Here is a 22,713-nt window from a genome sequence, read left to right as displayed (position 1 = left end):
AAACCAACTTCTTAAGTGTAAAATGCCTCTTAATACCCGGGGCCTTTCAAACAACTTAACCTGGACGCTTTTTACCCTCGCCCTTCCTCCCTCAGCTCTTTGAGGGACACTTACCGGCGCCTGGCGACACAATGTTTTATTAAGGAGGGCTGGAAATGTGCAGCTCTCAGGTGAAAATGTACCACAACCCTCTGTTTATACTTCAGCAATACATCACTGGGTGTGTGGAGGTGCAGCAACTGACTTACAAAACTAAATGCAACACTATATTTGCGCAGTGTATTCTTTAAGTTGATATATTTACTGACAAAAGATTTTAAGCAATGAAAAGTAAGCTTTTGGGTTTACTTTTAATTTTAAAACTTTGGGCTTACTTTTACTTGATTTTCCAATAAATTATAACCATCCTCAAGGTTAATAAGGTCAGAGAGACTCCATTTATTCTTGCAAGAATGTAGCATGTCATGAAATCAAACCTCTCATATGGTCTAAAGATGATACAAAAACGATCTTATTTACAAAAAATTTGCAGTTGGTTGAGATTCCGGGAAAGAAAAGGGGAAAAACGAAGCCTAACTCGTAGATAAGAAGAGCTGTGGGGACTGGACCCCCTCAGTGGAGGAGATAAGAGGGAGACGGTCACAGCAAAGGCCAGCCACACAATACACAAGCCCACCTCCAACCGTCTAAATCTCCCATCAGCACCAGTCCCCACTGGCCCTCCTGTCACCACTAATGCACCTTTTCCTATAGGACAAAGCCCTAGATGCAGTAAGGTTATCTGGGGCTTTACGGGAATTTCTCGGAAATTGGCAAGTTCACCTTTCCTTTAATCCAGATGACAGGAGAAGATATAGTAAGAGGGGATCGATTGTTGGTTGGACTGCAGGTTTTCATTTTGATTGCCTTCAGAATACTGTTTTTGCCTACCAACAAGTCTCATACGAGAATATTATGTGGCTTATTAACTGTGAATTCTGTAAGAAACTTAAAAACTCCCAATTTCCATGTTCCAAAGATTATTAACCATAATAAGATATTACGCAATGCAGGCACAGGGGAAAGTGATTTCCCTGAAAGCATTAGTCTTACCCTTCCTCAGCCCTTGGTGACTGCATAGCCTCGAGTTTGCCATTAAAACGTATCCACATAAATGATTAATTATGTTAATAAAAAAATCACATTCTAATGGCCTAATTATTTCACAGTCAGTGTTAGGCCTATTAAAAGTTGTCATTGCCTCATTTAAAAAAATGTCATCACCGTGACTAAAAACAAAAATATCAAACTGGCTGGGGCTTTGGTGGGGGTGGAGGGGGCATATGCATAGAGAGGATGCCCCAAACTACTTTGGTTACACAAACTTTGTTTTCAGCCTCAATGCATCAGAGCCCTCTCTCTGCGTCTGCCATCTGCTGCTGAAGAATCTGTTTCACTCGATGAGCCAAGCCCAGCCTTTATTGGTCCTAATGGCACTATCAGCTGAGCCGCCAAACCCAATTACCTTTTAAAAAGGGAGGCCACCCCAGCTAATCATGGCTGCCTAACCTGATTTGCCTGTGATGAAGAGACGGGATAAAGAGCAGTTAATGGAGGGAGAATGATCTCACAAATACAAAAAACTCAATTCATTTCTCCAGGAGAGCAATCTGTCCGATTCAGCGGTAATGGAGTGGAGATTCATTAGTCCTCAGGCCTTAGTAGTAGCACCGTCCCCTTATCAACTGAATGACAAAAGAACATTTAGTGTGCTCCACTTATAGACTTCATGTTGTTGGGAACGCACATGGTAAGCTGTCAGACCGGTAACTGAGGGTACATGAAGAACAAGAAGAAAGACAGGCTCCAGTTGTCAATTCTTAAACTGTAAGAGACCTGGAATTAAAGATTAATATCATATGCTGATAGTGTTATTTATATCCCTTTTGTATCAGTTATTGTAACTACACTGGTAACCGGGAATTCAGAAATTTGCTTCATAAAGTTTAGCTTAGTCCTTTGACTTTGACTTTAAGAATGATGCGAGCAGCTTGGACATATATATGATACAAATACATATTTATATGGGGTAAAGTCAAAATAGATGGGAGATCTGCAGCTCACAATAAAATTAGACTTCTTGGATGCAAAGTGTCAGTTTTCCAAGTTTTATTCATATTCACGCTGTCTTTATAAATGAGGGATTTAAATGATCTCATCATCCACTATCAGGCCTAAAGTGGAGCTGCATGTTACCCAAGACATCCAACATCTGCACTGTTCTCAAGCAAACTGCTGTCTCATTCACACGCATGTTCCCTTGGTGATGTAAGTGACACACATGAATGACCAATTGATGCCAAGAATGTTATGCAGGGATTGAATCACTGAGAGCATGGGACACAGGATAGAAATGACCCGACCCCCAACCCTGCAGAATTCATACACTATCGCAGCTTCAGCTTGGCCTGGCCCAGATATGATCCAGAGGACGTCAGCTGGATGGGGCATAGGGCCATAGCCAGGGTTTGCAGACGGACATTAGGCCAAAGCCAGAGTTAAAATCCTATTAGTTTGAGTTGGGAATCGGATTATCGTCGTCGAGAATCACTCGTCTGGCAACTAGGGTCTAATTTACGCCAATCAACAGCAATTATTGAGGGGAAGGGAGCCCCTATTAGAGAGCCTCATCCACTTAGTCTAATGAATGGGGAAGATTCAATCTTGGCTGTGGAGACGCATTGGAGAACTGCAGCTGAATGCAACCGCACCAGCAGCCTAAAGAAGAACGGCTGTTATTTATCAATGGTGGGGTGCTGTCAGAGAAAACATGCGTTAGCCATGGGGCACTAGGCTCTGGTTTCTGATGGTCTTTGGGTACTCTGTTCAGTAAAACGGTTAGTATAGCTCTCTTCAGCCAATTATGTGTAGATCATATTTGTAAAGAGTATGACATACACATGTGCTCATGAAGAAGCTATCTTATTTCTAATCATAAATCATAAACTTGGAAGTCTGTAATGTCATCAATCATCAAATCCAATTTATTGTTGAGGCTGTTGTCATAGAGACAGGAAGAGACAAAATACAGTGAATGGCATTAAATTCACTAAATTCACATTAGATTTTCTTTTTCTTTTTCTAACCTATTACACTGATTATGATGAATCAATTGTCCATCCATCCATTTTCTATACCCGCTTAATCCAATTCAGAGGTTGCGGGTGGGCTGGAGTCTATCCCAGCTGCCATTTGGCGAGAGGCAGGGTACACCCTGGATGGGTCGCCAGTCCATCACAGCACCACACTGACAGAAACAAGACAAATAAACATGCACACTCACTCCGAGGGTCAATTTGGAGTCACCGATACATCTTTGTTTTGGCTTAAAAGGGTTCTTTCTATGCAACTCCAACATTATTTCTTTTAAAACTTTCTCATTTTTTCCAGAATTTACTTCTAATATTTCCACTGAGGTGAAAGTGAGAAGAATTGGGGGTTTTACCTAAACTTATCTTACCAAAACTTACCTAAACTAATGCATGGCAGTGAATAATAACTCACATCTCAGTTACTCATACCTGGTTACTCACCTTTTTTTAAATACTATCAAGAGAAATGTGTAATTTTCAACCTGTTCCAAACCCTTCAGTTTCGTTTCCATTCTTACACTGCCCTCTACTGTTACAGAAGCAGACTATTACATGTGAATTTCAGTGGTTAATGAATTGTGAGCAATGCAAACAGGCTTAAACAGGTGTCACACCGTACTCCAATGATGGTAAAATGTAAGTAGGACATAATAAATTCCAAATGGGTTATAGGTTAAATTTGAAAGGCTGACATTGCTGTATTGATAATAACTGTGGGAGGAAGCAAAAATAAGACTTGTACCATGGAAAATTAATTTGCATACACAAGAGTTTGCGGTGTGTCTGGGTCATGACTATTTGCATGCGAGTCTCATGCTCTTATCTGGTGCTTCTGTATCTTTCCCATTTTTTTTTTTAACAAATATTGATTAAGAAGAAAAAATTTGTCAGTTTGATAATAGTGTCCTGATAGCCTCATACAGTGCGGGGAATTCCGATGCCTTCCATGGCTTTCTGTTGGGGTTTAGCTTTTCCAAATTGGTGAGCGGGTGCAAAAGTGCACAAAGTTAATAATAACACCAAATTTTTCCACTGTTGAGAGTTTCATTTCCGATCAAAGCCGTTGCGATATTTCCGTGCTAAACAAAGATCCCCATAACAGAGAGATAACTTTTCAGCCCATTCTCTCACAATTTCTTCTTAATGAGCTACGTGTTTGTAGGATTGTCTTGTGGAAACATGAATATTTCTTGTGTCTACTGACCTAGTTTTTATATATATTTCATGAATGCAATTCAAAAATCAACTCTTGACCCACTATTGTCTTACATCTTTAAGAAATATAAGCTAAATGGACATGTTACCTGTTAAGTTTAAGATGATGCTCCTCCTAAAAGCTTCATTAATGAGAAAATTGGGTAGTGGTTAAGGCCAAACATTCAGCAGTGACTCATCTTTTTCCCTTTTCAAAGCTGCATGTGGGAACAGAAGGACCGAGCAAGGAAACTCATTTCAGACTGCACCCTTTCCCTTTTCAAAGCTGACGGGTTAGATCAGTACATTTAAACTAAGGTGCTCATGTCTACGGAGGTGTCAAACCATATATGTTCCTGTGGTGACCTTCACTACTCGCTGCCTGTGGGCTGCTTGTTCCATTGTACACTCTCATAATTGCTAGTCATTGTCCCCACTGGTCGTGCTTTATGGCTAAAGGTAGGGGGCTGAAAACACTGCAACCAGTAGGCTTTCATTTATCCTCTAAGACACAAAAGGTTTTTATTCTGCCTGTACTCAAACAATGTCAAACACCCCTGACCACAGGCAACCACATCCTCTCACCACTGCATAAAGCCTTTCTGCATTATAGCTTCTGAAGAGCTACTTTACAAAACATAGGTTAATAAATACATACAATTCAATTCAATACAACCACTAATACAAGCTGCAGACATTATAATGAGAAGAAGTAGGTAAACATTCGCTTTGGATACCGCCACAGTAGTTGTAAAGCTTTATAGTAAGCTCAGCTACAAGCCAAGCTTCTTGTGGTTGATTTAGATTTTGTTTCCTCAGAAGAATAATATAACTATAAGAACAAATATACTTTTTAAATTGAGTAACCTTGTAGCACTTATTTCAATGCATATACATTGAAATATTCAGGTATATAAAAAGAGTTTGTACAATTCTAACAAGCTTTAAAGTAAATATCTGGTCTGAGCTCCTTTATTCTCCAATACAGCCTGAACCCTCTAAAACAAGCTTTCTGTCATTTCTTTAAGTAGTCTTCAGGAATTGTTCTCCAGGCTTCTTGAAGGACATCCCAAAGCTCTTCTTTGGATGTTGGCTGCCTTTTGTTCCGTTCTCTGTCAGGATGATCCCACACTGCTTCAATATTGCTGAGGTCCAGGCTCTGGGGGGGATTCATCCCTCCATAAGACCTGCTGCCACTGATTTTCAGTCCACTTCTTGTGTTATTGTGACATGCCTCAGCCTTTTTGCTCTATTTATTTTCCTTAAGAGTGTCCTCCTGACAACCATCGCTCATTGGAGACCATTTCGGATGAGGCTTCGGTGAACAGTAGATGAATAAGCTGAAGGACCAGATGCATCTATGAGGTCCTGTGTCAGGTCTCTGCTGGATATTTTCTGAATGTTTAAGGACATCAATTTCAGACACTGTTTATCAGCTGCAGAAAGGTTTGTAGGCCTGACACTTCTTTTTATCCTACACTTGTCCAGTTTCTGTCCAGTTTTTGCAATGAGTGAATTGCAAAATATGAAAAAATTAGATTTGGCTGAGGACTTTGGTACAGTACTGTACTGAAATTAAATGAATCAGAATGAGGGAAATGTGACCAGGCATTGTGTTTAATCTGTGCTTAATGTTTGAATTCCCCCCACGGGGGATGAATAAACTATTTTTCTATTTCTATTCTAATCATGTTAATGACGTAATATCTATTTTGTTTTGTGGAAGTCACAGTTTATCTCCAAACTACAAAAGAAATAATAAGACCACAAATTTCTCCATCACCACAAGTGAAAAATCAGATGAAACTCATTTTTAAGAGTACAAATGCAAGTTTCATCCTAATGCTAACCTTCAATGACCTCCAGTAACAGGGGACAGAGTTAGGGCAATTCTAATCTTTTCAGCTGTCTAAAGGGTAGTGAGTTTAGGAAACTATTTCAAGAAATGTGATGTGAGGAAATTACCGTTACACACAAATTGGTCACCTTTAAGGTTAACAAGGTCAGTTTGTGTTTCAGTCAAAAAGATACTGTCACAACTGTTGCTATTTCAGAGGTGAGAGGAAGCCCCCTTTCATATACATCCCACATCCTCACCACTTACACTGAGAGAGATGAAATAAGCATCATGGAAAGATGTACCTAAAATAGGCCTGAATCAAGACTTTATTTGAGTCAAAGGTGTTGATTAATCATAAAGAAATATTATGAACCTAGAAAAGAGTAGTATTCATAGTAACATTTGTAACCATTTGTTATGTTAAACTCTCTTAAGACAATTGTTCTAAACTAGAATATGACAAAGATACAATGTTCAAACAAATTTCAATATAATCAATTTTCTCAATGTAAAGTAAAATTAAACAGTCAGTTATTTAAGTTTTGTGAGTCAATTCGATTCCAGACTTGTTATTCACTTCCTTATTTCACATTTGCCAGGTTTTGTATATGTATGCACAACACGTTTGAATTCCACTGTTTTCTTATTAGCCCTACAAAAATAGCACCGAATATAAATAAAAAGGCATGCAGGTGGGAATATGTGTCAGGGTCTGAGAGCTAATCCCGAAAAATACAAAGTCTTTACCTTGTCATTATTTCAGTTTTTCCCCAAACTGGCAGACGGATCAATAACTGTCACAAAGTTCACAACATATAACAAATCTGAAAAAACGAAGGAAAAAAATACTCATTCAATTTTGCATCTGTAGTCAACTCTTGTTCATATTGGAATGGAGGCATCCATCTTGTTTAGCAACTGACCTCTGCACCCTGTCAATCAGCAGACCAACAGCAGGCACGTGCGTTCCACCCGCACACCTCCCAGAACCTTCAGTTGGACGCAATTGTAAGTTGAACGGTAAGAGGCTAAAGGTTCGTCAAAATGTGAACCATTGGATTTTATTTCGTTATTTAAAATTACACACGTAACGACACATGTTACATATGTAACGTTTTTTTAAGATAGGCGTTAGCACAGTTTGCTATTAAGCCAGAAATGTGTGGGAAACATAACTGACGAAAACCGTAAATTAAACGGGGACAAGCGGTAACCGTAACACTCGGAGAGCCATGAGGTCACGTTTAGAAGTGTTATACTCATTTACAGTTTGAATTGGCTAAAGTGGCAGAAACTGACATTAGTCCTTATTGACAGTTGGTTTGCTAGCTAATCCAACCTAGCACTAACAAACAAGCCAGTGACTTGCCAGCTTGAGCTATTAGATGGCCAGGTAAAACTAGCATTTAAATTGTTTACAGTGTCGTATTTCCCTTTTTGGATGCTGTTAAAAAGTTTAGCTACAGTTTGCAGCAGTGTGCTATATTGAGCTATGCGGATTTTTTTTTTTTTTTTAGGATCCCTACTCATTTAGGGTTGAAGGCCATCCACACATTTCAGAAAAGGTTGAGACTTGAATTCTTTAAGCTGACTGAAAATTTGGAGCCTCAGTTAATCAACTTTTATGTTGTATTAGCGCAATGTTTGCAATAGATACCAGGTCTGCATTGAGCCTCTAGTAACATGTAAAAATAAAATTGGCGCATAAATATGTCTTTTCCAGCTCTGTATAAACCTGTCATTTGGAGTCACTATATATCAAGTTTGAAATGTTAGACCACTGTACGTTTTCCTGCTGCTCAGAAGGTTGCAAAGTTACAAGAACTTGTTTACATAAGGTTCTTTCTTAACCTACTGGGGTTCTTTAATTTGTACATTTTGTAACAACTTTATATTCATGTATATAAAACAATGTTAATAATACTATCGTTCTATTTTAAATATTCAACAAGGGGAAGAATAGGGGCAGTCCTTATATGCCATTACACCCTGTGAATGTGACCAAAGAGCGGTATCTTTTTTTTTTTTTTCCTATGTATAGTTTCATATTAAATGTGGTTGTTCTCTTCTTAGAAATTGTGAAAGCGTGCAAGATGTTTCCAGCTGGTGGATCATTTCCTGGTTCTAGAGGAGCCTGCTTTGCTCAAATCCTCATGAAGAATTTGCCTGCATCATCAGAAATAAACCCGACATACAAACCGCCCTCTACCTTGACTGGTCTTCGCAAACATGACTCTGACAAACAAGGAAAAAGATCATTTGAGTTTGGTTCGTTTGAGTGTGTTGTTTAAATCACGTTACATTTTCCCAGTATTTTTCCATTTCATTGTTAATCCACAAAGTGTCACAATCTTACACGTGTATATATGAAATTCTAATTTGCCAATCCTGTGCTTTTTCCACTTTTACCAACCAAGGTCCTTGTAAGCCAAAAGTGATGCACAAAAAGCTGATTGACAGATACATGAAAGGGGAAATGAATGCATTGTCTTTACTCCATCAACTTGCCCAAAATTTACAGTTCCACCTAAACATCAAGGAAACGGTAACGACGGGTAAGGCTTTATTGCATTATTGTGTAGATTGAAATTCTTCTAAAGGTGCTTTCACACCAAGATAGTCACAGTTGGTGTGAAAGTGCCCTTAGAGACTAAAAAGCTGATTAAACCCTTTCCTATTTCCACTAGTATGTTTTGCATGTTTGCCCTCTGTGTGTGATGGCTACAGTTTGCTGGAGGCAGGTGTGTTACTTCAACAACATAAAGAGATGACATTGCACTTTGTATATACTTCAGGCTGTATTGGACCACAATTTCTAACAAGCGCAATTTTCTGAGACGATGAAGCTAGTTTGCTATTTTTGATCGGAACACAGACATTATCCCCACGCAGCAGAACAAAGTGACAGCTAGGTGCTTTTCCAACAGGTAAACATTTAGCAATTTTGTCTATTTTTGTTTGCAAGTTGTTGCTATCAGTTTCAGGACATCAATGTGGGACCTTATATATGGCGAGTGTGAATTTCTGTTAAGAAAAAGTGAGCTGCGCCCACATTTGTAGCTACCAACGACAGCAGTGAAAATGAATGTGCACCTAGGTGTTGTGTTTCTGTCTTTGACCACAGTCATTAGATGCAAGACTGATTGTTGATTCAAAACTTACCCATTGTGCTCAGTAGCCAGTGCTCAATAGCCAGATGTTAACTCTCTCTCACTCATTGAAATCGGCTGCTGTGGTGCTTGTTCTCTGTGCTACTTGTATTACAGACTGCGTTTAAGTCAATGACCTCATCTACTTAGTCACACTAACTGCAGTTAAATTTGGCCCATGCTAAATCTAGTGATAAAGATAAGTTGGCATCAATATAACATGACAAGCTGCAGACTAGCTTACGACTCATTGTAGCTGGCAGTTTAAGAGCTTTGTTAGCATACTTTTTAAAAACAACAGTGCAATAGATAAACGGTTGCTGCTTCCATTTCAAGAAGTTCTCCAGTGCCATGTGAATACTTGTTTTTCTTACCTCAACTCTGCAGAACCGCTTGCAGGCTGATTACGGCTTGAGCTGAGTCATTTTACATTTAATCAGAAAATCTGAAGGAGTGAAACTTAGAACATGGAACTTATTGTTGCGTTTATTGTTTGCTACTTTGTAATTTCTGAAATCTGCTTTGCTTTGAAGCCAGACTTCGTGGTGCATTTAAGAACACCTCGTAAACCTAACAATCAACACTTAAATGGCTATGACTGCAGTTTAGGAGAATAAAATATCTTTAAAAAAATGTGTTTATTGTTTCTCGAAATGAAAATATGTGTCACATCCATCCTGTTCCTTGATTTACATGTCACATTTCAAAGCATTTGGAGTGTAAATAACTTTAGACTTTTGAAGATATGTTTGTTAGTACAGATAGAAAGTATCCTAAAAAGTATAGTATATATTGTCTGTCTTTGTTCTATTTCAAAGTACACACATAATTATTAATGTACCTGAGGGGAAGGGTTAAGTAATATCTGTGTGGCTAGCTTGCCAACCTGCCTGCGTGTGTCACTAATTACAGTTTGTTCTTCTACGTGAAGAAGATTGGTACGTTATGAAAAAAACTCAACATTCTTCCATTATTTGAACTGCTTCATATCCACAGTCAGAAAATGATCATGTAGAATTTAGGAAGTGGCAACAATCTAATGATTTATTGTTATTTTCTCAGGAAACGTACCAGGGCTTTATTTTGCCTTTTGTGTGGTGGTTGATGGGGTTGAGTACAAGACTGGCATGGGAATAACCAAGAAGGAGGCTCGTCTTAAAGCGGCAAAGCTTGCTCTGGAGGACTTGCTACCCACCTTGGAAAGTCTGAAGTCCACTCTTCCAGAGGCATCAGGTCAGGGTCTGAGGCAAATACTGTTTCTGTGAGAGACTTTGATGGTTCTTAAACATTTGAAACTAAATGAGATCCAAATCTGTTCCACGATGATACCTGTAGAGATTCCGTAACAGTAGTTATGATAATGTTATCCATGATCTTTGGCTTCTTCAGGTGGTTAGGTGTTTGTTTAGTACCCAAAAAACGAGGTCAGCTACTACCTTAATATACAGAATTCCCAGGTTTTTCTAGTAGTTTATTTTTGTATTCCTTAATGACCTGAGCATAATCCATGATGACTGTGTCAGGAGGCTCAGTCTGTAAACAATGTTCTGATTTTTGGTTAAAAAAAAACATTACTGCAACTATTGATGGAAATTGATGTTGTGACATTGAAGAAGCTTTAATTGTAGCTCAGTGAATGTGCTATGATCAAAGATGGTACTAAAGGTAGTCCAACAATAGTATGTTGTTCAATGATTAAAAATGAATGCATTATTCACAGGAATGATTTGATTAGAGTAATTACTTAATGTTTTAGGAAAGCAAAGTCACCTTTTATTAAAATCAGATGGGTTTACTGAGATTAGTCTTATAAAGCAGCCGCTCAATAGAAGGCAAATGTGGACAACAATGTAGATGAATAATGCATAATAAACAGGAAATAGAATTCATTTCAACAGTTACTGGTAGAGGACAAGTATTAAAGGGTGAACGATGCCAGTTAAACACTGTGCACATACTGTTGGGTGTCGGGTGAAGTATCATATATGGTGTCACTTAACCATGTTGTTTTCCTTGCATGTTCTTTCTTTAGATGTCCCTCCACCCCTGCCAGTAAAAGAGGAGCCATCAATGTCTGACATCCACTCTTGTAGAGCCGTTTATGGTAATTAGCAATATTATAGTATCGCACTCTTTAATGATGGCCCATATGGAAGTTAATAGAAGTGTCACTAACACGGTGCCTAAAGCCAAGTTCAGACTACATCATTTTAGGGTCATTGCATCATTGGATTTTTCACACAACGCAGTCAGAAAAGTCGCAATCTTTCGGCAGATTCTGTTTAATACTGCATTCTTGTCATATTAGAAAGGTCAGTCAGTATCAATAAAACTAACATAATATTTCTATTTCCCCAACTGAGTTCTATTTTAGAGACTTTGGAGCAATACTTTACATTGTAGAAGAAGTTTGACCAAGAGTTTCTGTTTTTATTTTTTCATCTTTCTTCTAATCTCATGAAAAGAAGGAGGGAGCGAGAATCAGTGCGTCCATCCATTCATCCATTTTCCTCAGCTTTTCCAAAGTCAAGTCCTGGGTCTATTCGCAGTTGGATATGCTCCAACAACCTCCAAAGAAAGGCAACCAATAGGCATCCTAATGAGATTCTGAACCTTCTCACTTTTAGATGCGGAGTAAAGGTGGCTCTTTTCTGAGAATTTCTCACCCCATCGCACCCTCTGAAGGAAACTCAGAATATCTGTTGTTCTCACTTCCTTCTCACTTTGGCTTTGAACTGTGGCTTATTTTGAAAAACAACAACAAAAAAAACACGTACACACACATGTGATACAAGATATCAGAATTAATGATGTGGATGAACTGTGGAAGCAACAAGTGGAATCGGAAAGATCAATTTCTTCCTATGTGAAAAAGCCACACAGTTTTTGGGTGATGCTAATGTGGTTGCTCAATATTTCTGGGTATAGCTACTTGCTTACCAGACCACAAACTTTGAACGACAGATACTTGTGAAATGCAACAACAGCATGACTCAAACTCTGCAGAAACAGTTGCACTGAGAAACTGTAGGTCTGTCTGCAGAATTTTGAATGCAAACTCAACTTAGTCTGTAGAACAGACTGCTATTCACTACGTTTATGAGCCCCAAATGTTTGAAAAAACAGTTCAATTAGATATCCGACACTCAGAATCGACACAATTTGTTTGCAGCTTATTGGAATAATATAAATCTTTCAAATATGTTTATTGGGAAACCAATCACATAACAGAGAAATTGAATGTCGACAGTTATGTTTCCTTTGTTTTTTACAGAAGGTGAGCAAGTAATCCCTGACAAAAAAGACTAATGAAAAAATTGAATGGCACGTAAACAGGCAGAGCCCTGCATCAACAAAACAGATGAAACAAAAAGGACAGGACAAAAAAAGAAAAAGACAACAGTGCGTATCCAAATTTAAGGGGTCTGTCCAATCAAATGAAGGAACCTCTCTCTTCTTCCAGTTAAGTAGGATCTTGTCAGAAGGTGCTGTTTTGCACCATTTAGCTTCCTTAGCCCCTCAGATGTTCCCAGAATTATTAAAATAAGATCTGGGTCTAGTTGAATCCCCAAAATCAATGAAAAGAAATCAAATATTTCATAGCAATAGTTGTGACGTTTGGGGTAGAGAGCGAAACTGTGAGATAGGGTACCCTCCATGGACTCACATTTCTCACACATAGGACAGACTACAGCAGATATTTTATGCAGCTTCGTTTTGGAGTAGTGTAGTCTGTGCACTATGTTGAATTAAATCAAAAAGTGTTGGGCGTTTATAGAACATCATGGATGTGCTCCAAACTCTCCTCCCACACATTGGGAGGTATCAGGGCTCCAAACTCTCTTTCCCACTCCTCTTTTATCCTGTCCATCTTAGGACAGCACATGTTTTGTAGTATCTCATATAGTTGCAAGATAATGTAGCGTGGATTGAGGAACAGATTAAATAAACTCTCTATTTTGTCTGGATTTGCCTTCTCGAAATTAGGGAGGTGTGTTCTGACATAATTCCTAATCTGAAGATATCTGAAAAACTGAGTCCCCGGTAAATTAAACCTTTCTTGGAATTGCTGGAAAGAGGCAGAAGTCCCCTTTATGTGTAGGTTACCAACAGTACAAATCCCCAATCGTTTCCAGGCCTCATCCAGAGCTGAAGGAGTGAAAGAGTTTGAAATGATTCCTCAGTTGTTTCCAAATCTTAATTAAAGCATAAATTACAGGGTTATGTTTCAAACAAGATCTGTTGACTGGGATGGGAGATAGTACAACAGCTCTAATAGAATAATGCATTCATATTTTTTGCATCTTAAAAAAATGACTGAAGGGTTTTGGCATTTTGTTTTTTGTACAGAAATACTAAACTGCTCTTTTATTTTAGAAAAAGGGATTCATCTCCTTGGTTAAAATTGATAAAGTTACTATTCTACAATCAGTTCAATTTCAGAATTTGGGTGTCCAAGTTGGTGCTATTATTTTAGGATTGCACCTTATGAGACAAAAAGGGAAGCTCAAAAACTGTACTTCATTCATTGTTTGTTGTGTGATCAGTTAAAGACCAATTTATTTTCATTATCATCTCTTTTTATGTCCTGTTTTGCTGCTCAGAAAGGAAGAATCCCATCAACCTTCAGATTCCACATGCTGTCAGGGACCAGCTTGCGAAACTGATGAACAGCCACCCGGTGTTCTCTGACTGTGCGGGCACCACAGCAGCATTCGTCGTTCAAACTTGTAGGTGATCATATAAAGAAAAAGTGGGTTCGATATGTTCATCAGTCTGACTTGTATCAAGCACATTGTTGGGTTTGTAAGGCAAGTTTGTTTGTAGATCACAATTCATACACAAGGCAATTCAAAGTGCTTTACAACTACATAAAATCAGAAGAAGGAAAAGAAAATCATTCCATAAATATAACAACTAAACTCCAGGCTGTTGCACCCCTGTGTAAATTACATGTTCAGCGTTCAGCACAGATGGTTTTGGGGTTCTAGAAATGCATATGCCGTCTGTATTGCCTTCATTTCTTAAATGTTGCACACAACTATTCTATACAGTATATCACATAAAGCTGTGTCAAGTATGTTCAGTAAAAAGTGAAATGAGTACAGATCAATTTAAGTTTCCTTTGAAGTTGTGTGACCACTTGCTGCACATATTTACCCCTCTACACGGCCCTTTCCTCTCCCTTTAGCCAGCGGATGTGAGGTGGTCGCTCTTGGCACTGGGAACTTCAACGCTAAAGAGTGTGTCTCATCGAACGGACGAATTGTACACGATTCACATGCAGTTGTCACCGCAAGGAGGTCTCTTATGAGGTTAGTGGCAAACCCAAACCTGTTCAAGTTATTCTTGATTCATAATGATGTAATTAAATACAGTCTCATTACCTCATGATGAAGAGGAAAACACTGAATTTTTCCATGTAAAGTGATTGATATATAAACTTAGACCTCTTTTCAGTGCAGTTTTACCAGCTGTAGTGGACATGGGTGTGTTCTTGTAAGTTTGACAAACAGAACTTGTTTAAACATTTTTTTTTATTTTATTATAAATTTGCTGGACAACTAGATTTGTTTTTTTTGGTACAATTTTTTCTGCAGAGCTGTGTTTATTGTTGGGGCCATTTGCGTATTTCAGGGTTTTTACACAATCTTGAAAAGTTTGAGGCTTAGTTTTCTGCTCATTTCATGTGAGGCACGCACCGACACTTGGGCTCTGAGGTCTCACTGACTCTATTGCTAGAGGGCAGGGCAAAGAGATGACACATAAGAGAAGAAAACGTACTTGCTGACTGACATGCCCTCTGTTATTCGGGGTGTCTCACTGAACAGTTTTGGTGGAGAGGCCCACTTGAGCCTTGGCAGAGACTGCTCTGCCCAGCTTTGCCCTAGTCATAGTGACTGTTGCTTCTTGCAAGCACCTTGCTGTCTGAGTCTTGCATTCAGTGAGTTGGTTAGTAGCCCTGACCATTATTTTATTGCTATTTGGTGTTTACAACATGGGCAAAACAGAGCTGGTTTTTCACAATTGCAGGAGACTTTCAGAACTGGTGGGAGGAGATGTTTCGGGGCTACATCGGCATGTTAGTTTAGATCCCCATGCACTAATTAACAAAGAAATGGCAGGTTTACACCCCATCCAATGTTAAAACTATGAGAGGAATTTTGTGGGGAAAAAGTAAATTTAATTAACACTGAGTTTTTAGGGATAACAAACAGCTGGAGAGGGACCAATTTGCCTGATTATCCATACAGGAAGCTACAAAGACCTTTTTTTTTTTTTTTTGTTTAATCTGTGCAGTTTTTCATCTGTAGATGTTCTCAATGACACATGACGCACCATTCTCAAACTTTGTTGTCAGGTATCTGTACCGGCACCTGCTGATGTTTTTCAGCAAAAATGCCAGTTTGACTGAGAAGTCAATTTTCCAGCAAAACATCAGTGGAAATCTCCTCAGCCTGAAGAGTGGCATTACCCTTCATCTCTATATGAACCAGCTGCCAAAGGGTGCTGCTGAGATCCCTTCCAAGCTGTAAGTGTGTGTAACTCCACTCTTTGGATCAGCTTGGATGAACATTTGAGATAAATGGATCATTCTTGTTCTCTGCTTTATTTTCAGGCGACTGAACCCTCTGTCAATTTCTGCATGGCATGTCAACAATGAGATCAGCCTACATGTGTCAGTAGGAGGCAAGGTATGGTACTGTTGGACAGTTTCTCGTAGCTTTTAAAGCAGCTGTTATGTACATAATTTATGCATAATAACACATTTATTTTCATTTTAAAGGTGTTCTCAGTTTTGTCATCAGACTTTGATTACTCAACCTGCAAGGTAGTCAGCATGTCGACCACGGACAAGATCACACAGTGGCAGGTACTAGGATACCAAGGAGCACTGCTTAGCCACTTCATTGAGCCCATCTATGTCCAGAGCATCCTCATAGGTAAGTCGATTCATGCTTAGACTAAGAGCTGATTTGGCTTGTGCCATAAGTTTTGAGAGCTTTTCCTCAGGTGTATCAACACCAAATGCGACATAAAAGCAGAAACATGCTAGGTGTAACTGTGAAAGGTTAGGCAACAAGTGGAATGGAATGCTAGACTTCCCAGTTCGTGCTGATAATCTTATTTATAAAAATTGGATGTGCTCCGTTTTTACAGGTATGCTTAATTATTTATCTGGATAGTCGTGTTACTTGCTACAAAATTATTCTTTTTTTTAAAGCCATGTGGTATAACAGTCTGGAGCAACTGGGGGTGGCTGTTGGTCAGCTGGTAGTGAGGTTGTCAAGTTTGAACTACATATAAAAGTGTCCTTGGGCAAGACACTCAACCCCACATTGCCCCTGATATGTTCATCGGTGTGTGATTGCAGAGGAAAAGGAGCTGCATGATGTATATAAAGTGCATATAGATAGAATGCACCGTATGAGTATCTTTGTGGATGGGTGAATGAGAAATATACACAGAATTTCAGGCACAGGCAAAAGAAAGAGATGAAAGGTCAGGTCTCGGCTTAGTAGGACGGGGAAGTTTAGGGTAGATGGTGAGGTAGTAAGTAAATGCTTTCAACCAGAACTTGTTAGTAGTTTTACTCATAGTATAAGTTGGCAGATTGTACCTCTGTGGCACAGGTTCAGGGTTACCATCTTTACCACTTTTCTTCATAATGGCAGCAACAGTCACATTTGTCTGTGACAGAGGGTAAGTTTTAGAATTTGCTTTGCTGGCTGCAAATGCACTTGTGAAACCTTGAAAATAAGAGCACGATACAACAGTAATTTCAGACGTGTTGAATTTAGTTGTTGGAATGCTCTGAATTTGCTAAATGAAATCTTCCAGGTGACTCTTGCTGTAGTGAAACCCGTGGCATGGAGATGTCAGTGAGCCAGCGTGTGGAGGGTATCACCTCTCAGCTGCCCATGTTCTACTGCTTGATGCGGTCCCATATCAGCCTGGTCCCTTCTGTGGTCACCTGCTGTGGCAGCAGCCAGCTGACCCACAGTATCAACTGGAGTGAAGGAGACAGCTCTCTGGAGGTCGTGGATGGTCTCGAGGGCAAGACCATAGAAGAGTAAGGATGACTGCATGTAAATTTGGGAGAAGGGAGTCATATTTTGCATCAATCGGTTATGTTAAGTCGATTGTTTTTTTTCTTTTTATTTGAGACTGTTACAGAGGCCGTACAGTAACAAAATGTCAATTTTGTGGTTGCACTTCACTACATTGTGAGCATGAAATTTTACCGTTTGTGTATGCGATACAACTTTAGTTAATTTATTGAAATAATATTATTTTGAGTTGAGTTGTATAATCATTGAGTTTGTTATTTATTTGTTTTCCTAAATTTTGAGGAAAAAGTCTCATTGGAAAAGGCCATTTGTTTTGTTGTTTTTAAGAAGAAAAAAAATGTTTGCACACTGTCCACACGCAGCCTGATCCACTGGACAAGCACACTCCGTGTTATGGGATCTCCTAAATTAGACATTTGTTAACATTTGTTGCTTGTATGACACTTTGTAGCATCCGTTTAGATAACTTGGATATGAATAGATTAGATTAATCAAATAGATTTCTCCAACACAGACACGGAGAGCAGGAAGGTGAGAGTAAGGCCAGTTGTAGACTTATCTACTGATTTTGCACATGATCAGAGAATATCGACCCAAATGTACTAACAAGCTAATTCATGGAAACGATGTAGTAAAATGTGTATGACTCTGTCCTACAGCCATACTTGAGCATAAAGGTACAGCAGGTTGATAAGTAGAAATCTAAGGTTTTATGGTCATTGAATATAGGATAAATAAAGAGTTGATACTGCTATCTTTGGTTTGTTTGTGTTTAAATCATAATTACAGTATCACAATAATTCACGTTTTGTAGATCTCCATTTAAGAGTGGCTCTGCACTGGCAAGCCGTCTGTGCAAAGCAGCCATGCTACATCGCTTCAAGTTGGTGGCTAAAGAGGCTCAGAGGCTGGACCTGCTGGCTACAAGCTCCTACAGAGAGGCAAAGGTAACATATTCACATGAATGTTGCTCATTTACTTAGGAAAAATTCTTTTTAAAGTGTGTTTCTATTCATTCTGTCTGTATTATTATTGTTTGTATCTGAAGAGGATGGCAAAACCGTACCAGGAGGCTAAGAATGTGCTGCGTGCATACCTGTATCAGCAGGGCTTTGGTTCCTGGCTGGAAAAGATTTCCATTAGTGATAACTTCAGTATGTGAATAACACCGATTTATCTCTGACAGACTTCAGTCAATAAACAATTTTGATGAAAATTTAAAGGTTACATTTTGTTGGCAAGAGGCACTTGCAGCTGTGGCACTTGACTATGCTGAAAGGATTAAAATCAATCCCTGTTCATGTTTATTTGGAGTAGTTTTGTTAGGGTGAGGGGGGGGACAAATGTTAGAAAAAAGTAAATGATGTGCTGAAGACCACGAGTCTTTGTAAGGGCAATAGTTGTGCTGGCTTTAGTTGATATGAAAAATGTTTCTACACTGTCTATCGTGATGAGGACATGGTCTGTTCATTTTATTTTACTGCTTAAAAACAGTATTCTGTTATTTTTTTGGAAGTTACTCTACAGAGGGTATAGTCATGATGTCAACAGTTGGGATCACTGGCTTTATGTCACTTAATGCTCCACAGTGTTGCATGTATGCGAGTAATGTTTTTATTTTTGGACTTAATCGATCTGTTCTGCCAGTTCTGTGTTTTCAGTGTTTTTTTTGTTCCATTTTCAGAAGTTTGATTTAATGATGGACACTGTACTACTCGTACAGAAGAACAGAAAATAAAACAAAAATGAACCAGTTAAAAAGCAACTTTTTATTTGAACGCTATACTGGAACTATTTTGATCTTTTGATGATGCACTTTGAGCCATACAACTGAAGCAGACTTCTAGTGAAAATAGGGATCTGCAGCGTGAGTTGCAGGAGCAAGAACTTTGATCATCCCTTAGAGAAGTTCCAGGCAAACCTTTTATATATCCACACCTACACCAGCGTAGCCTATCGAGCCAGATAGGACGATAAAACCAGCGCACTTCCCAAAAACTCTTGCACTGTCACTGCAAGGCAGGAAAATGCAACAGGAGCTCAAACATAATTTGCAATTCGCATCCAAATTGTAAAAGTGATATTTTCATTGTCAACTGATAAACATGCAGTATGTTGGTTCCACTTTTGTTTAAGATTAAGATCAGATTTATTGTCATGTACAAAATTTCTCCTCCGCTTTTAACCCGTCCAGGTCGGCACCTGTTGAACATGCACATGCACATGCACAGGGTCACACACTCATGGAGACAGATGCCATACACTGGAGCGGTGGGCAGCCATTCACAGCGCTCGGGGAGCATGGAGGGCCGTGGCAAGGAGGTGGACTGCCACCCCTCCAGCTGTCAGTTCACCAATCTTTTAGTGGTGCGAGTCGAACCGCCAACCTTCCGGTTATTGGATGACCCACTAACTGTTTTAACTGCACTGCAGTACTGCGTGCACACAGCTTTAGACTAAGACTATCACCACATCATTATGCATCAGCCGTTAACCTGCTAGGCTTCTCATTTTTACACGAACTCTGTCAGAATAGGAAAACTGAGGTCGCAATGTTAGCATTTTTTACTTTGAACTGTGCAGAACCGCCTGTTCTCTCGAACCATGACTTTATAGTGAATTCATTTAGGCTCTTGGGGAATCAATTTAGTCAGTTTGCTGTGTGGGACATTACAAATGTAGTTCAGACAATGTTGATCTAACATTAGCAGCTGTTTTAAAGGCTATTTAACTGTTTAATGGAGTTCTCCCGAGAAGGTAGCGTGAGTAGTAGCATTGAGCAGCTGCTGCCTGAAAGCAGTGGAGATGGATGAGGCTGGTTTGCATATTCATACATTGTGTCAATTTATTAAAAAAAAGGCAAGTGCAGAGTGGTATCTAAGATGTCTTAAACCATGAAGAAGTTGCTTTAAAAAAGGCTTTTAGTCTATTAATTAATTCCAAGGGACAGAGTTTAAAAAAAAAAGAATTCCTACTGTGTTATATGAAATTGGTAATATTTGATTTTCTAATTCAGTTTAAATAACAACCTGCTGCCTTTAATATGTGGTTGACAGATTTAGTATGGCCTTGCACTCAGTTAAAATATGCTTGAATGCCCCCAACCCCCACTACCATGCCAATAAACACAGTTGACTTGTTTTCAATGCCTTTGATATACATATCCAGGAAATGCTTTGGTTTCCTGTTTGCAATGCAGCGCATCATTTACTCTGTGTTTAAGTGTTTAAGCTGCTGCCTTGTGAATGGCCTTGTGTACATGCTAACTGGTTCAGCTGACAGAAGGAATTACCTTTTGGATGCAGGAATTTTGTGTCCAAGGATCAAGTCTTTAATCTGTACGTATAGCACCAGGTTTCATACTTTCCTTTGACGTTTTTGTTTTTACATCTTCTGCAGAGTGGACTGTGATCTTAAAGAATAATCAGGTTAACCAAATCTGGAGGATCACAAAGTTTTGTTAATTTGCCGATGTAATGAATGCATTTTATTTGTAAGGCTCTTTATCTCATGCACTGATTATCTGTTTTAGTTTCTGTTGTGCAAGCTGTGATGTGCATCTTCAAGCCTCATTTGAAACGTAAAGCACAGAAAACATTTGTGGACAAAGCAATTTTGTGTTTTATAGGCCTTGGTGTGTAAAGCTCTGGATGCAAATACCTGTCCTTCCTGCTCCAGCCAGTGCATTTAATAAATATTTAATGTTGCAGATATGTTTCTGTTTCAGTCAGCAGAGGATATTTAAAAGGGTCATCCTCTCTCGTATCTTCTGTATCAGAGGAGTTAAATGTGCCAAATAAGTCAATATTTCATCTTAAAACATTAATTCTATAACTTTTGTGTTGCTAACGTCGGGCAGCCTAATTAACGTGGCTGTTAATAAAGATGTATTAAAAGCTGCCTTTGGGTTCTGTTCGGTGTTTTATCAGATTATACAACAATGGAAATGTTCATGTTGACTCTGATGTTGTAGGTTTAACAAAGGAGAGTCGGGCCTTGTGGAATAGATTTGAGTTACTCATACTGTGCTCCTAATCAGAAGCTGGTAAATGCAAAAAAAAAAGTCTTTCTTTTTTTCTTTTAGTTGTCACTTCATCTCTGAGGTGATGATAGTAGGTCTAGAGATAAACAGGATGTGCAACTCGTTTGATGTGGTTACACTGTGATAGCTTTTGAGAGCTAAGGTCTTAAACGCTAAGCACCTATGTTGCTACTGTGCTCTACAGAATATTTTCCATTTTTGTCAGTATTAGCTGGATTACGAACGACACTGGTGTTTTTTTTTATCTGTGCCTCTTTGTTTCTGAAACCTACAGTTTTTAAAGGTGAAGATACAGAACGATGTAGGAAAATGAAACAGTGGCCCAAGAAAATGTGGTAAAACGGTTCCCAAGTTGCATAAGAAGTACAACTCCTCACTGGTCCTTAATTCTTACCAGCCCATGTTGGCTCTCTTTTGGTGTCTATTATGAAACGTTATTGTTATTTCTTTTTAAACATACAATCAGTTTGAGATCTTTGTCTCCTCACCCGTGGAACTGAAACTAATATCAGCTTTACATGGTACTTTTGAGTGATTTTCAGTAAAGCTAACTGTAGGTAGTTTTACAGCTTGTTCTATGGTTAGTCGAGCCCGGTTTCTTTCTTAAGGCACACGGTTCATGAGTAAGCATAAAAAGGTGTCATTGCAGGATAAGAATAGGCTGCACTCTCCTGATAATGTTAAAGCACAGCAAGCAGATTTGAATTCTCTGCTGTCTTAACAGTTACTGAGAAATATATGTAATAATGGCTTTTGTTTGATATAAAATGACGTGACTAGAGAAGTATCTTTTCTTTTTGGTAAGACTTTTTAGTAGACTAGTTAAGTATCTTAACATGAGAAGGAAATGTGTGTTCTTTGTTGTACCATTAGCTCATCCATGGGAGAAGTTTGGTATCTGGGTTGCAAACAGCTTGGTCTTTCTGGAGTTTTGAACGAGTGTTACTCGAAACACCAAAAATATGTCACTGAGGCCTGATATACACTGCCCGTCTCAAAAAAAAAAAAGTTGCATTCAAATATTTCATTGGACCGTCTTTAGCTTTGATTACGGCACGCATTCGCTGTGGCATCGTTTCGATAAGCTTCTGCAATGTCACTGCATTTATTTCCGTCCAGAATTTTTCGCCAAGATCTTGTAGTGTTGATGTGAGCGTGGGACTGCTGTGCAAAGTCTTCTCCAGCACATCCCAAAGATTCTCAATGGGGTTAAGTCTGGACTCTGGTGGCCAATCCATGTGTGAAAATGATGCCTCATGATCCCTGAACAACGCTTTCACAATTT

At 39.0% G+C, this 22,713-nt stretch overlaps 1 protein-coding gene across 1 annotated transcript; it reads left to right on the top strand.

The window, feature by feature from the left end:
- Window positions 1–8,258: 8,258 nt before the first annotated feature.
- On the top strand, window positions 8,259–18,808 carry adad1 (adenosine deaminase domain containing 1 (testis-specific)). Its single transcript, XM_072396328.1, has 12 exons — window positions 8,259–8,447; window positions 8,594–8,720; window positions 10,377–10,547; window positions 11,347–11,418; window positions 13,919–14,044; window positions 14,506–14,629; window positions 15,676–15,846; window positions 15,934–16,009; window positions 16,102–16,258; window positions 17,157–17,388; window positions 18,201–18,333; window positions 18,435–18,808. The coding sequence occupies exons 1-12, from the start codon at window positions 8,259–8,261 to the stop codon at window positions 18,546–18,548; spliced, it is 1,692 nt and encodes a 563-aa protein (XP_072252429.1). The 3' UTR covers window positions 18,549–18,808.
- Window positions 18,809–22,713: the final 3,905 nt, after the last annotated feature.

This window comes from Leuresthes tenuis, unplaced genomic scaffold, assembly GCF_036924035.1.
Source record: "Leuresthes tenuis unplaced genomic scaffold, fLeuTen1.0.hap1 SCAF_11, whole genome shotgun sequence".
NCBI classification, from domain to species: Eukaryota; Metazoa; Chordata; class Actinopteri; order Atheriniformes; family Atherinopsidae; genus Leuresthes; species Leuresthes tenuis.
Note: the sequence above shows the minus strand (reverse complement) of the source record. Positions and strands in the feature narration are given on the sequence as shown.

Coding starts and splice junctions, on each gene's coding strand:
- adad1 (XM_072396328.1), top strand. CDS start 8,259: ATGTTTCCAGCTGGTGGATCATTTCCTGGTTCTAGAGGAGCCTGCTTT. Junction 16,010..16,101: donor ATGTGTCAGTAGGAGGCAAG/GTATGGTACTGT, acceptor TTCATTTTAAAG/GTGTTCTCAGTTTTGTCATC. Junction 17,389..18,200: donor GAGGGCAAGACCATAGAAGA/GTAAGGATGACT, acceptor CACGTTTTGTAG/ATCTCCATTTAAGAGTGGCT.